This window comes from Lampetra planeri, chromosome 27 (genome assembly GCF_965212315.1).
Source record: "Lampetra planeri chromosome 27, kcLamPlan1.2.h2, whole genome shotgun sequence".
Taxonomy (NCBI): Eukaryota; Metazoa; Chordata; class Hyperoartia; order Petromyzontiformes; family Petromyzontidae; genus Lampetra; species Lampetra planeri.
The window spans coordinates 587401-599967 of record NC_136133.1 but is presented as its reverse complement, the minus strand read 5'-3'; the positions used below and the strand labels follow the sequence as shown (position 1 = coordinate 599967).

Below are 12567 nucleotides of genomic sequence, written 5' to 3'. Positions count from 1 at the left end.
CGTGTGTACACTGCGTTGGAACACTTTGGCATAGCAGTCGAATTTTGTGTACAAACACGGACTGCATTATGCACAAACATCTCAACTCGAGTCAACAACGCTGTGTTGCGTTAGACGGAACACAGATAGAATATAGGCGACGTTTCAGGCGATAGCCCTATTTCAAGTAATGGCCTTTCTTGGGAAAATGGTTCTCATGGTACGAAGGGCCGTTACCCGAAACGTCGCCTACTATGTATTTTCCTTTTAAGGCCACACACACACACAGAGCGCGCGTGTGTTATTGACGAGTGTGTTGAGTTGACATGCGCGTGTGCACCGATGCATTATGCATCACGCTTCAAAAAATTAAATATATACACAAAAATAGGCAAGCGCAAGCACATACATACGCAACATGTTCATCCAGCAGTGGATCGAGAATCGCCAATCGAATACGAGCGCGGATCCCACGTGCAAGACGTATCGCCGCGTCAACATACGTGTGTGTGTGTGCGTGTGCGCACGTACATACGTGTGTGTGTGTGCGCGTGCGTACGTGTGTGTGTGTGCGCGCGTACATACGTGTGTGTGTGCACACGTACATACGTGTGTGTGTGTGTGCGTGTGCGCACTACATACGCACATGCACACATATATTTGCCCAATACTTCATCCAGCAGTGGATAGAGAATAGGCAATAATGCATACCGCATGCGTGGCTCCCCAACTCAGCCTCAAACGAGTACCCAGGTGCGGTGTGTAAACATCGCTACTGGGGAGACAAAGGCGGCCGGGCGTGGTGCTGGCCACCCACCCCCTCGTGTGCCGTATCGGCATTCATAGGTGACATTCGCGAACAGCACTTGCCCTAAAAGTCAGGTCAGGCTACACGGGGATCTTTGTCTTATCTCTCGTGCAGGTAGACCTCATTAAAGCCGATTGCCCTACTGTGTGGACACACACAGGGAAGTGTTCAACCACACGGGGAATTGGCCCATTTCCGTCGGACCTTGCAATCTCAGCAGGTGTCGAGACTGGACAGCGCTGGGATAGGCGACCACCAACGCACAGGAGCCCGCGGCCTACGAGGCACCGTGGCGATGCGGTAACAAGAGCCCAGTTTGATCAAATTGTGTTATCATCTTCACGATTCAGGGGCCCCACGAGCTCCTATGTGTGGGGGGGGGGGGGGTGTCCCTGAATTCTCCATTTGGTTCGTCTACAGCAGCGGCCTTCACTCACTTTCAGGGGGGGGGGGGGGTGTGCACTGTCGCCGATAAGACACCATCAGTGTGACGAGGGCCGCCACGCTGCCTGCACGGGGTTGGCGTCACGTCCGGCTATTGTCAGGGGCCGCACTGGAGGCCGCCAGGGGCCCAGTGGGCCTCGCAGGGAAGAGCGCCGAGCAGATTGTGCCGAGACCGCGTGCGTCAATCACGTGACGGACGGCGGTACACCGAGTGGGGTCTCGTGACCCCTCCCTCCCCCCTGCCCGTGCACATCTGTGACCGTGACCCCCGTGACCCCCGATGACCCCCGATGACCCCGCGCGAGTGCTCCATCGCGTTACCTCCTCCTCTTCGAAGCCGGCCATGTCCCAGTGGTAGTTGAGCTGCATCTGATGTCGCTTCCAGTGCTCCATGAACATCGCCGCTGGGCACACACAGACACACGCGGGGGCAGTGCCGGGTGAAGCGAGTGCGGGGCCTGGAGCATGATGTTGTAAAGGGGCCCTAAATTAATAAATAAGTAAATAGTAAAACACATTTTTTATTTATTTACTCGCATGGTAAAGTAATTGTATTTCTCATTTGTTATAGAGCCAGATAATACGACAAACCTTAAACACCCAGTCGTTCGTCAAAGTTGAAGGGGGTATAGTACTATAATAATAGAGAAAGTGCAGAATCACTGAACCGGAATTGATAGCTTGAAAGCATTTAGCGCGGGGCCCTTGAAAGTGCGGCTACTACATATGTAGTATCTACATATGAAGTAGCTACATATGTAGTAGCTACTACATATGTAGTAGCTACTACATATGTAGTAGCTAATACATATGTAGTATATGTATGGTAGCTACATACACGACTTGTGCTACTGTGCGAACAGGAGAGCCCCGCTGAGTCGCACGGCTCTCTTCCAGGAGGGTGCTCGCGGTCTCTCTCCCCTCCACGTTGCGAGAGGCACGCCTTGAGCGTGTCTGGATTACTTTGGCTGCTCTGCATGTCCACGTGACGAGCCACTTGGCCGAGCTATCATTTGTGGCCAGGTCGCTTCTGAACAAGTATATACTAATAGCCAGAGGTGTGGACTCGAGTCATGTGACTTGGACTCGAGTCAGACTCGAGTCATGAATTTGATGACTTGCGACTCGACTTGGACTTGCATAACAATGACTTTGTCCCACCTATGAGATGTGGACTCGAGTCATGTGACTTGGACTCGAGTCAGACTCGAGTTATGAATTTGATGACTTGCGACTCGACTTGGACTTGCATAACAATGACTTTGTCCCACCTCTGCTAATAGCTCAGTGGGCATTACCTGGTCAAGAGACAAAATAGGTTCGTTTAATTCGTATATTTATTTTAAAGTGATTTGTTTACTTTTGCTGTTGCTGTTGTTGTTGTCCACTCTCTTAAGGGCGGCCAACTCCGTGCCACGTCGACCGTGCCACGCGGACGTGCGAATGGCCTCGCCGGTGCGCGGCCACTGAAGATCGGGGTCTGGTGACACGGGCGATTGAGGTCGACGGCACTTCGCCATTCACTCCCAAACCGCGTGCAGCCCCCTCCGCAAGGGGCCGCATCGCGGGGCCGCGCGCCTCCTCCCTGCAGCCGATTCTCCTCCGTCCCCTTTCGCATCGAGACGCCGCTCGGCTCACTCGGCCGCGTCGCGGGTTGATTGGTCAATTGGGCGCTGAGTGACGCACGCGCGCGCGCGTAACCTGACGCTGTGGTGGTGCACGCGCGTGGCCGAGCTGCTCCCCATCGCCGCGTGGAGAGCGGGCGAGGCCCTTCAGCCGCAGCGCCTCGCAGGGCGACGGTTGAACTATTCAACTCATTGAAACAATGTTGTCGCGATGTGATTTTGATGTTTATTTCATGTTTTCGCGATGTTATTTTGATGTTTATTTCATGTTGTCGCGATGTTATTTTGATGTTTATTTAATGTTTTCGCGATGTTATTTTGATGTTTATTTAATGTTTTCACGATGTTATTTTGATGTTTATTTAATGTTTTCACGATGATATTTTGATGTTTATTTAATGTTTTCGCGATGTGATTTTGATCTTTATTTAATGTTTTCACGATGTTATTTTGATGTTGATTTCATGTTGTGGCGATGTTATTTTGATGTTTATTTAATGTTTTCACGATGTTATTTTGATGTTTATTTAATGTTTTCACGATGATATTTTGATGTTTATTTAATGTTTTCGCGATGTGATTTTGATCTTTATTTAATGTTTTCACGATGTTATTTTGATGTTTATTTAATGTTTTCACGATGATATTTTGATGTTTATTTAATGTTTTCGCGATGTGATTTTGATCTTTATTTAATGTTTTCACGATGTTATTTTACCAGGTAAGGCACACCGGGCTATATCTGTCAACATCGCTAACCAGGACTCTGCTAAAGGCGTCTGGAGACGCAGTGAGAGACCGTCACGGGTCGGGGCTCTCAGGCAAGGCTGGACGTTGAACGTCTTTCGCACCGTACGTAGCCAGCCGTGCTAGTGGGAGGTGCGGGAGAAGGACAACAAACTAAACACAGAAAGCAGTTCTCAAGAAACGAGTTTGTCAATCTCAATGATTTAACGGCGCATAGCTCCCAGTAGCTTCCTGATATCGGAAGGAATAGCGTTCCAGACGGCCGCAGAAGCACATCTGAAAGTGCGCGATGATGATGCGGTGTTCGATGGCTTAGCAGCCAAAAGCCGCTGCGAGGATGGGCGCAGTTCGCGTGATGGTGGTTTTATACTCCTTGACGAGATCAGCAGCGCAGTATGTGGTGCATTCATGGCAAGCAAGGCATTGCTACTGACAAGCAAGACATTGTTACTGACAAGCAGGACATTGTTACTGAGAAAGTGCTGAAGACGACTCGCTGGTTGTCAGTCAGTGGACAGACAATCACTTAGACTATACAAATAAAATGTTGCTATTTTTTTACCTTACCAGCTAAAGCCCATTGAGCTATTAGCTTATTTTTCAGAAGCGACCTGGCCACAAATCATAACTCATCGGAATGGCTCATCGCGTGGACATTTATAGCCGCAAAAGAATCTAAAATAATCTACACGCATGATTCTCCATGTGGAGGAAAACACGGGAGGACCACAACAACAACAACAAAAAGCAATCCACGTAACGACGGGGCATGCGGCCCGTAGGGCCAGGCCCAACACGCAGCCCTGACCTTCTGGAGGGGCTTTCACGTGAACAGAACTTCCCAGTGCTCTGTGCCGTGGATTCCCGTCAGGTCGTGGCCACACGGGGCGAGTGCCGTGGCCTCCATTAACGCACAGTGGCGATGTTTACACACCGCTCCAGGTACCCACTTAAGGCTGAGTCAACCGAGGGGGAGGTCCCAGACCGGTTCAGATAATCGTCGCTGGTGTTGGTGGCCCTGGGCGGGAATCGAACTCGGCTGGCTGGGTTCGATAAGCGCGGCGTAGCGCAAACGCTGCCCAATCAACGCGAGCCACAGCTCCTGCGTCCATCAAATATTGAAGGCGACCTGCAATTTCAGCCTCCGGGGGGGGGGGGGGGGGGTTTAATTGGGACTTTCACTTCACGAGAAAACCGATCCTCAGCGTCCCCTGAAAGTCGCCCTCTCCTCCTCGCCCCCTCCACACATCCACCCTCTCCCCCCACGTCCTCCCTCCACTCCTCCCCACCCCGCCGTGATGATGAAGCCATTTGAGTGAAATGGGATCTGGCCGAGCTCGCGATGCGACACGGCACCCGGAGCGCTTCAACCCAAGCCGCGCGCAGCACAAAGGGGCTCACTCGGCCGTGCGGAGGGGAGCGAGGGAGGAGGAGGCGGTGGTGGTGGGGTCGGTGGTCCAGAAGGGGGATGGGAGATGGTGAATGCTGCCAGTTTTGGGGTACTCGAGGCAGGGTTACGACTGAAAGCTGGGGGGGGGGGGGTGAGAGGGTTTGGCATTGGTGGGTGGGGAGTGATTATGCCAGAGCAGGTTGGAGGCTATCGCGTATAATCACAGGACTGTATATGACGTACAGGATGGCGTACAGGATGGCGTACAGGATGACGTACAGGTTTCCCTCGCTTTATGCGGTAGGAGATGCGTTCCATCATCATCACAGCGTGTGCTGTGCCAGCCTTCCTATGTGCTGCTCGTAATCTCCCGTGTCAAGGCTACACGGGAGATCTTTGTGTGTGTGTGTAGTTGGGGAGGGGGGTTACGATGGCTTATACATCGAGATGTGATCCGCGGCGAGCAGAAGTAATTCACGACCAAAGCAAAAGACGCGAGTGACGCGTGGCATGTCAACCTTTCACGAGACTTCCCCTCGGTCAGCAGTCTGACGGGAGACACGCCATGCCGCCCTCGAGGGCTATTCTGGGTTCGGTATTGATTCATCGCCACATCTCTCCCCGCCCAAACAAATGTAAAAGATGATTTAATATCGAAACAATTTGGGGCTCTCACCACGAGGGTGCGTCTGGAAACCGTAAGATTTTCATCTGGGTGAGATATTTCTCCGTACCCAGACTCAGACTTTAGTATTTCAAGCCACAACTTGCCTTTAATATACATATAAAAAAACATTTTGTGAACTATATAGAATTGATTATTTTTACGTGTGTTTTAACGAGTGAATGTTTATTTTACCCCACTGATCTACATCGCTATTTTTCAGAAGCGACTTGGCCACAAATGCGAAGTGGCCTCTCATGCGAAGTGGCCGATCATGTGTACATTTATAGCAGCCAAATACTCTGAACGCGTGGCGCTTTGGGTGTCAGATTTATGCCAAAAAGGCGCCACGTGTTTAAGAAAAACAAATTGACTTGAGTTGACTTAAGGCCACTTTGAGCCGAGCAGCTCTGTTACAAGGACGATGACCACCAGCCCAACAGCAGAGAGCCATAGAGTTACACGGAGAGCCATAGAGTTACACAGAGATCCATAGAGTCACACAGAGATCCATAGAGTTACACAGAGACCCATAGAGATACACATAGAGCCATAGAGTTACATAGAGATCCATAGAGTTACATACAGAGAGCCATAGAGTTACACAGAGATCCATAGAGTTACATACAGAGATCCATAGAGTTACACAGATAGCAACAGAGACACATGGAGATTCATAGACAACAGCCCAATACCGTCGGCAGTGGTGGCAGCTACTGAAGGGGACATCTCTCGCTGCAGGGTGGAGGGAATATGATAACGTAACAAGAGCAAAAGTAATCATTATAAAAGTAATCATCATATACCGCACCAAGGCCATCATTTGACGCGCGTGTCCTGTCGAGGTTGTCGCAGTCTGGTGGGAGCGTCGATTGCATCGTACAAACCACTGAGTCACTTTGTGGCGTTACTTAAAGTAAAAATGCGACAACATTTGTTTTGACCGTGACGCCGGCACTCAGTGGCCCCTACTCTTGCGAACGACGCCACGGGGATCGCGTCAGGTGGGCGATCTCCACCCGCTCACTGCCCGCAGCTGACAGGGCACACTCCTCTCAAGCACGAGCTGCCCGAGGTGGGGCTCGTGACGGGTGCCTCCCTCACTCACTCACCCCCTCACTCCGTCTCCTCCATCCCTCTCCTCCCTCTCCTCCCTCCATCCGCACTCAGCTACCACGCGGCCTCCTCCAGTGTGACGAGAGCATGCGGGGTGGTAGTGGTGGTGGTAGTGGTGGTGGTAGTAGTGGTGGTGGTAGTGGTGGTAGTGGTGGTAGTAGTGGTGGTGGCAGTGGTGGTGGCAGTGGTGGTGGTAGTGGTGGTGGTGGTCGTAGTGGTAGTGGTGGTGGTAGTGGTGGTAGTGGTGGTGGTGGTAGTGGTGGTGGTGGTAGTGGTGGTGGTGGTAGTGGTGGTCGTAGTGGTGGTGGTCGTAGTGGTAGTAGTGGTGGTAGTGGTGGTAGTGGTGGTGATAGTGGTGGTGGTGGTCGTAGTGGTAGTGGTGGTGGTAGTAGTGGTGGTGGTGGTAGTGGTGGTGGTGGAAGTGGTGGTCGTAGTGGTAGTGGTGGTGGTAGTAGTGGTGGTGGTGGTAATGGTAGTGGTGGTGGTGGTCGTAGTGGTAGTGGTGGTGGTGGTAGTGGTGGTAGTGGTGGTGGTGGTGTACCCCAGAGCGCCATCACGACGGAGAAGACGACCGTGGCCGGGTTGTCGAACAGGTGGCTGGCGCGGGCCATGCCGCACGCCGAGTCGAGGCGCCAGTAGTCGCAGAGGCGGTCGCACAGCGGGCACATGGTGAGGTTGACGCCGCGCTCGCACATCTCGGTGCTGTGGGGGGCACAGGGGCGGGGGTTGGGGGGAGGGTCTCGAGCGGTGTTCGTCGATCATCAGAGCGGGGGCGGCGGGGGGGGGGCACTTGAGCCGATAAGACGTCATCAGCCCGAGGGCTGCCACCGCACGTTTGAAAGCAATGTTGGGTTTGACAGCAGGACGATGATGGTGATGATGGGGTGATGATGGGGTGGTGTTGTCACTCTGTGTGTCTTGTCGGGGACGCCGCACGTCAGGGGACGCGCTAAAGACCACCAGGGGGGCCGCCAGTGGCCAGTGGGGGCCTTGCAATGAAGAGCACTGGGATAGAGTGTTACCCCTTGCAATGAAGAACACTGGGATAGTGTGTTACCCCTTGCAATGAAGAACACTGGGATAGAGTGTTACCCCTTGCAATGAAGAACACTGGGATAGAGTGTTACCCCTTGTAATGAAGAACACTGGGATAGAGTGTTACCCCTTGCAATGAAGAGCACTGGGATAGAGTGTTACCCATTGCAATGAAGACCACTGGGATAGAGTGTTACCCCTTGCAATGAAGAGCACTGGGATAGAGTGTTACCCCTTGCAATGAAGAACACTGGGATAGAGTGTTACCCCTTGCAATGAAGAGCACTGGGATAGAGTGTTACCCCTTGCAATGAAGAGCACTGGGATAGAGTGTTACCCCTTGCAATGAAGAGCACTGGGATAGAGTGTTACCCCTTGCAATGAAGAGCACTGGGATAGAGTGTTACCCCTTGCAATGAAGAGCACTGGGATAGAGTGTTACCCCTTGCAATGAAGAACACTGGGATAGAGTGTTACCCCTTGCAATGAAGAGCACTGGGATAGAGTGTTACCCCTTGCAATGAAGAACACTGGGATAGAGTGTTACCCCTTGCAATGAAGAGCACTGGGATAGAGTGTTACCCCTTGCAATGAAGAACACTGGGATAGAGTGTTACCCCTTGCAATGAAGAACACTGGGATAGAGTGTTACCCCTTGCAATGAAGACCACTGGGATAGAGTGTTACCCCTTGCAATGAAGAGCACTGGGATAGAGTGTTACCCCTTGCAATGAAGAACACTGGGATAGAGTGTTACCCCTTGCAATGAAGAGCACTGGGATAGAGTGTTACCCCTTGCAATGAAGACCACTGGGATAGAGTGTTACCCCTTGCAATGAAGAGCACTGGGATAGAGTGTTACCCCTTGCAATGAAGAGCACTGGGATAGAGTGTTACCCCTTGCAATGAAGAGCACTGGGATAGAGTGTTACCCCTTGCAATGAAGAACACTGGGATAGAGTGTTACCCCTTGCAATGAAGAGCACTGGGATAGAGTGTTACCCCTTGCAATGAAGAACACTGGGATAGAGTGTTACCCCTTGCAATGAAGAACACTGGGATAGAGTGTTACCCCTTGCAATGAAGACCACTGGGATAGAGTGTTACCCCTTGCAATGAAGAGCACTGGGATAGAGTGTTACCCCTTGCAATGAAGAACACTGGGATAGAGTGTTACCCCTTGCAATGAAGAGCACTGGGATAGAGTGTTACCCCTTGCAATGAAGACCACTGGGATAGAGTGTTACCCCTTGCAATGAAGAGCACTGGGATAGAGTGTTACCCCTTGCAATGAAGAGCACTGGGATAGAGTGTTACCCCTTGCAATGAAGAACACTGGGATAGAGTGTTACCCCTTGCAATGAAGAGCACTGGGATAGAGTGTTACCCCTTGCAATGAAGAGCACTGGGATAGAGTGTTACCCCTTGCAATGAAGAACACTGGGATAGAGTGTTACCCCTTGCAATGAAGAACACTGGGATAGAGTGTTACCCCTTGCAATGAAGAACACTGGGATAGAGTGTTACCCCTTGCAATGAAGACCACTGGGATAGAGTGTTACCCCTTGCAATGAAGAGCACTGGGATAGAGTGTTACCCCTTGCAATGAAGAACACTGGGATAGAGTGTTACCCCTTGCAATGAAGAGCACTGGGATAGAGTGTTACCCCTTGCAATGAAGAGCACTGGGATAGAGTGTTACCCCTTGCAATGAAGAGCACTGGGATAGAGTGTTACCCCTTGCAATGAAGAGCACTGGGATAGAGTGTTACCCCTTGCAATGAAGAGCACTGGGATAGAGTGTTACCCCTTGCAATGAAGAGCACTGGGATAGAGTGTTACCCCTTGCAATGAAGAGCACTGAGATAGAGTGTTACCCCTTGCAATGAAGAGCACTGGGATAGAGTGTTACCCCTTGCAATGAAGAACACAGGGATAGTGTGTTACCTCTTGCAATGAAGAGCACTGGGATAGTGTGTTACCCCTTGCAATGAAGAGCACTGGGATAGTGTGTTACCCCTTGCAATGAAGAGCACTGGGATAGAGTTACCCCTTGCAATGAAGAGCACTGGGATAGAGTTACCCCTTGCAATGAAGAACACAGGGATAGTGTGTTACCCCTTGCAATGAAGAGCACTGGGATAGAGTGTTACCCCTTGCAATGAAGAGCACTGGGATAGTGTGTTACCCCTTGCAATGAAGAGCACTGGGATAGAGTTACCCCTTGCAATGAAGAACACTGGGATAGAGTGTTACCCCTTGTAATGAAGAACACTGGGATAGAGTGTTACCCCTTGCAATGAAGAACACTGGGATAGAGTGTTACCCCTTGTAATGAAGAGCACTGGGATAGAGTGTTACCCCTTGTAATGAAGAACACTGGGATAGAGTGTTACCCCTTGCAATGAAGAACACTGGGATAGAGTGTTACCCCTTGTAATGAAGAACACTGGGATAGAGTGTTACCCCTTGCAATGAAGAGCACTGGGATAGAGTGTTACCCCTTGCAATGAAGAACACTGGGATAGAGTGTTACCCCTTGCAATGAAGAGCACTGGGATAGAGTGTTACCCCTTGCAATGAAGAGCACTGGGATAGAGTGTTACCCCTTGCAATGAAGAGCACTGGGATAGAGTGTTACCCCTTGCAATGAAGAACACTGGGATAGAGTGTTACCCCTTGCAATGAAGAGCACTGGGATAGAGTGTTACCCCTTGCAATGAAGAACACTGGGATAGAGTGTTACCCCTTGCAATGAAGAACACTGGGATAGAGTGTTACCCCTTGCAATGAAGAGCACTGGGATAGAGTGTTACCCCTTGCAATGAAGAACACTGGGATAGAGTGTTACCCCTTGCAATGAAGAACACTGGGATAGAGTGTTACCCCTTGCAATGAAGAACACTGGGATAGAGTGTTACCCCTTGCAATGAAGACCACTGGGATAGAGTGTTACCCCTTGCAATGAAGAGCACTGGGATAGTGTTACCCCTTGCAATGAAGAACACTGGGATAGAGTGTTACCCCTTGCAATGAAGAGCACTGGGATAGAGTGTTACCCCTTGCAATGAAGAGCACTGGGATAGAGTGTTACCCCTTGCAATGAAGAGCACTGGGATAGAGTGTTACCCCTTGCAATGAAGAGCACTGGGATAGAGTGTTACCCCTTGCAATGAAGAGCACTGGGATAGAGTGTTACCCCTTGCAATGAAGAGCACTGGGATAGAGTGTTACCCCTTGCAATGAAGAGCACTGGGATAGAGTGTTACCCCTTGCAATGAAGAGCACTGGGATAGAGTGTTACCCCTTGCAATGAAGAGCACTGGGATAGAGTGTTACCCCTTGCAATGAAGAGCACTGGGATAGAGTGTTACCCCTTGCAATGAAGAGCACTTGGATAGAGTGTTACCCCTTGCAATGAAGAACACAGGGATAGTGTGTTACCCCTTGCAATGAAGAGCACTGGGATAGTGTGTTACCCCTTGCAATGAAGAGCACTGGGATAGTGTGTTACCCCTTGCAATGAAGAGCACTGGGATAGAGTTACCCCTTGCAATGAAGAGCACTGGGATAGAGTTACCCCTTGCAATGAAGAACACAGGGATAGTGTGTTACCCCTTGCAATGAAGAGCACTGGGATAGAGTGTTACCCCTTGCAATGAAGAGCACTGGGATAGTGTGTTACCCCTTGCAATGAAGAGCACTGGGATAGAGTTACCCCTTGCAATGAAGAACACTGGGATAGAGTGTTACCCCTTGTAATGAAGAACACTGGGATAGAGTGTTACCCCTTGCAATGAAGAACACTGGGATAGAGTGTTACCCCTTGTAATGAAGAGCACTGGGATAGAGTGTTACCCCTTGTAATGAAGAGCACTGGGATAGAGTGTTACCCCTTGTAATGAAGAGCACTGGGATAGAGTGTTACCCCTTGTAATGAAGAACACTGGGATAGAGTGTTACCCCTTGCAATGAAGAACACTGGGATAGAGTGTTACCCCTTGTAATGAAGAACACAGGGATAGAGTGTTACCCCTTGCAATGAAGAACACTGGGATAGAGTTACCCCTTGTAATGAAGAACACAGGGATAGTGTGTTACCCCTTGCAATGAAGAACACTGGGATAGAGTGTTACCCCTTGTAATGAAGAACACTGGGATAGAGTGTTACCCCTTGCAATGAAGAGCACTGGGATAGAGTGTTACCCCTTGCAATGAAGAACACTGGGATAGAGTGTTACCCCTTGCAATGAAGAGCACTGGGATAGAGTGTTACCCCTTGCAATGAAGAGCACTGGGATAGAGTGTTACCCCTTGCAATGAAGAGCACTGGGATAGAGTGTTACCCCTTGCAATGAAGAACACTGGGATAGAGTGTTACCCCTTGCAATGAAGAGCACTGGGATAGAGTGTTACCCCTTGCAATGAAGAACACTGGGATAGAGTGTTACCCCTTGCAATGAAGAGCACTGGGATAGAGTGTTACCCCTTGCAATGAAGAACACTGGGATAGAGTGTTACCCCTTGCAATGAAGAACACTGGGATAGAGTGTTACCCCTTGCAATGAAGAACACTGGGATAGAGTGTTACCCCTTGCAATGAAGACCACTGGGATAGAGTGTTACCCCTTGCAATGAAGAGCACTGGGATAGAGTGTTACCCCTTGCAATGAAGAACACTGGGATAGAGTGTTACCCCTTGCAATGAAGAGCACTGGGATAGAGTGTTACCCCTTGCAATGAAGAGCACTGGGATAGA

The 12567-nt window shown here is 50.4% G+C and overlaps 1 protein-coding gene across 1 annotated transcript in view; it reads right to left on the bottom strand.

Annotated features, from left to right (window-relative positions):
- The window catches only part of LOC144727884 (anoctamin-1-like), a 58946-nt gene that overhangs the window by 12362 nt on the left and 34017 nt on the right, over window positions 1–12567 (bottom strand). The window contains exons 14-15 of the mRNA XM_078607021.1: window positions 7315–7475; window positions 1553–1635 (exon numbers count right to left, since the gene is read on the bottom strand). Of these exons, the coding sequence (XP_078463147.1) occupies window positions 1553–1635; window positions 7315–7475 (244 nt within the window). The remainder of the gene's footprint in view (window positions 1–1552; window positions 1636–7314; window positions 7476–12567) is intronic.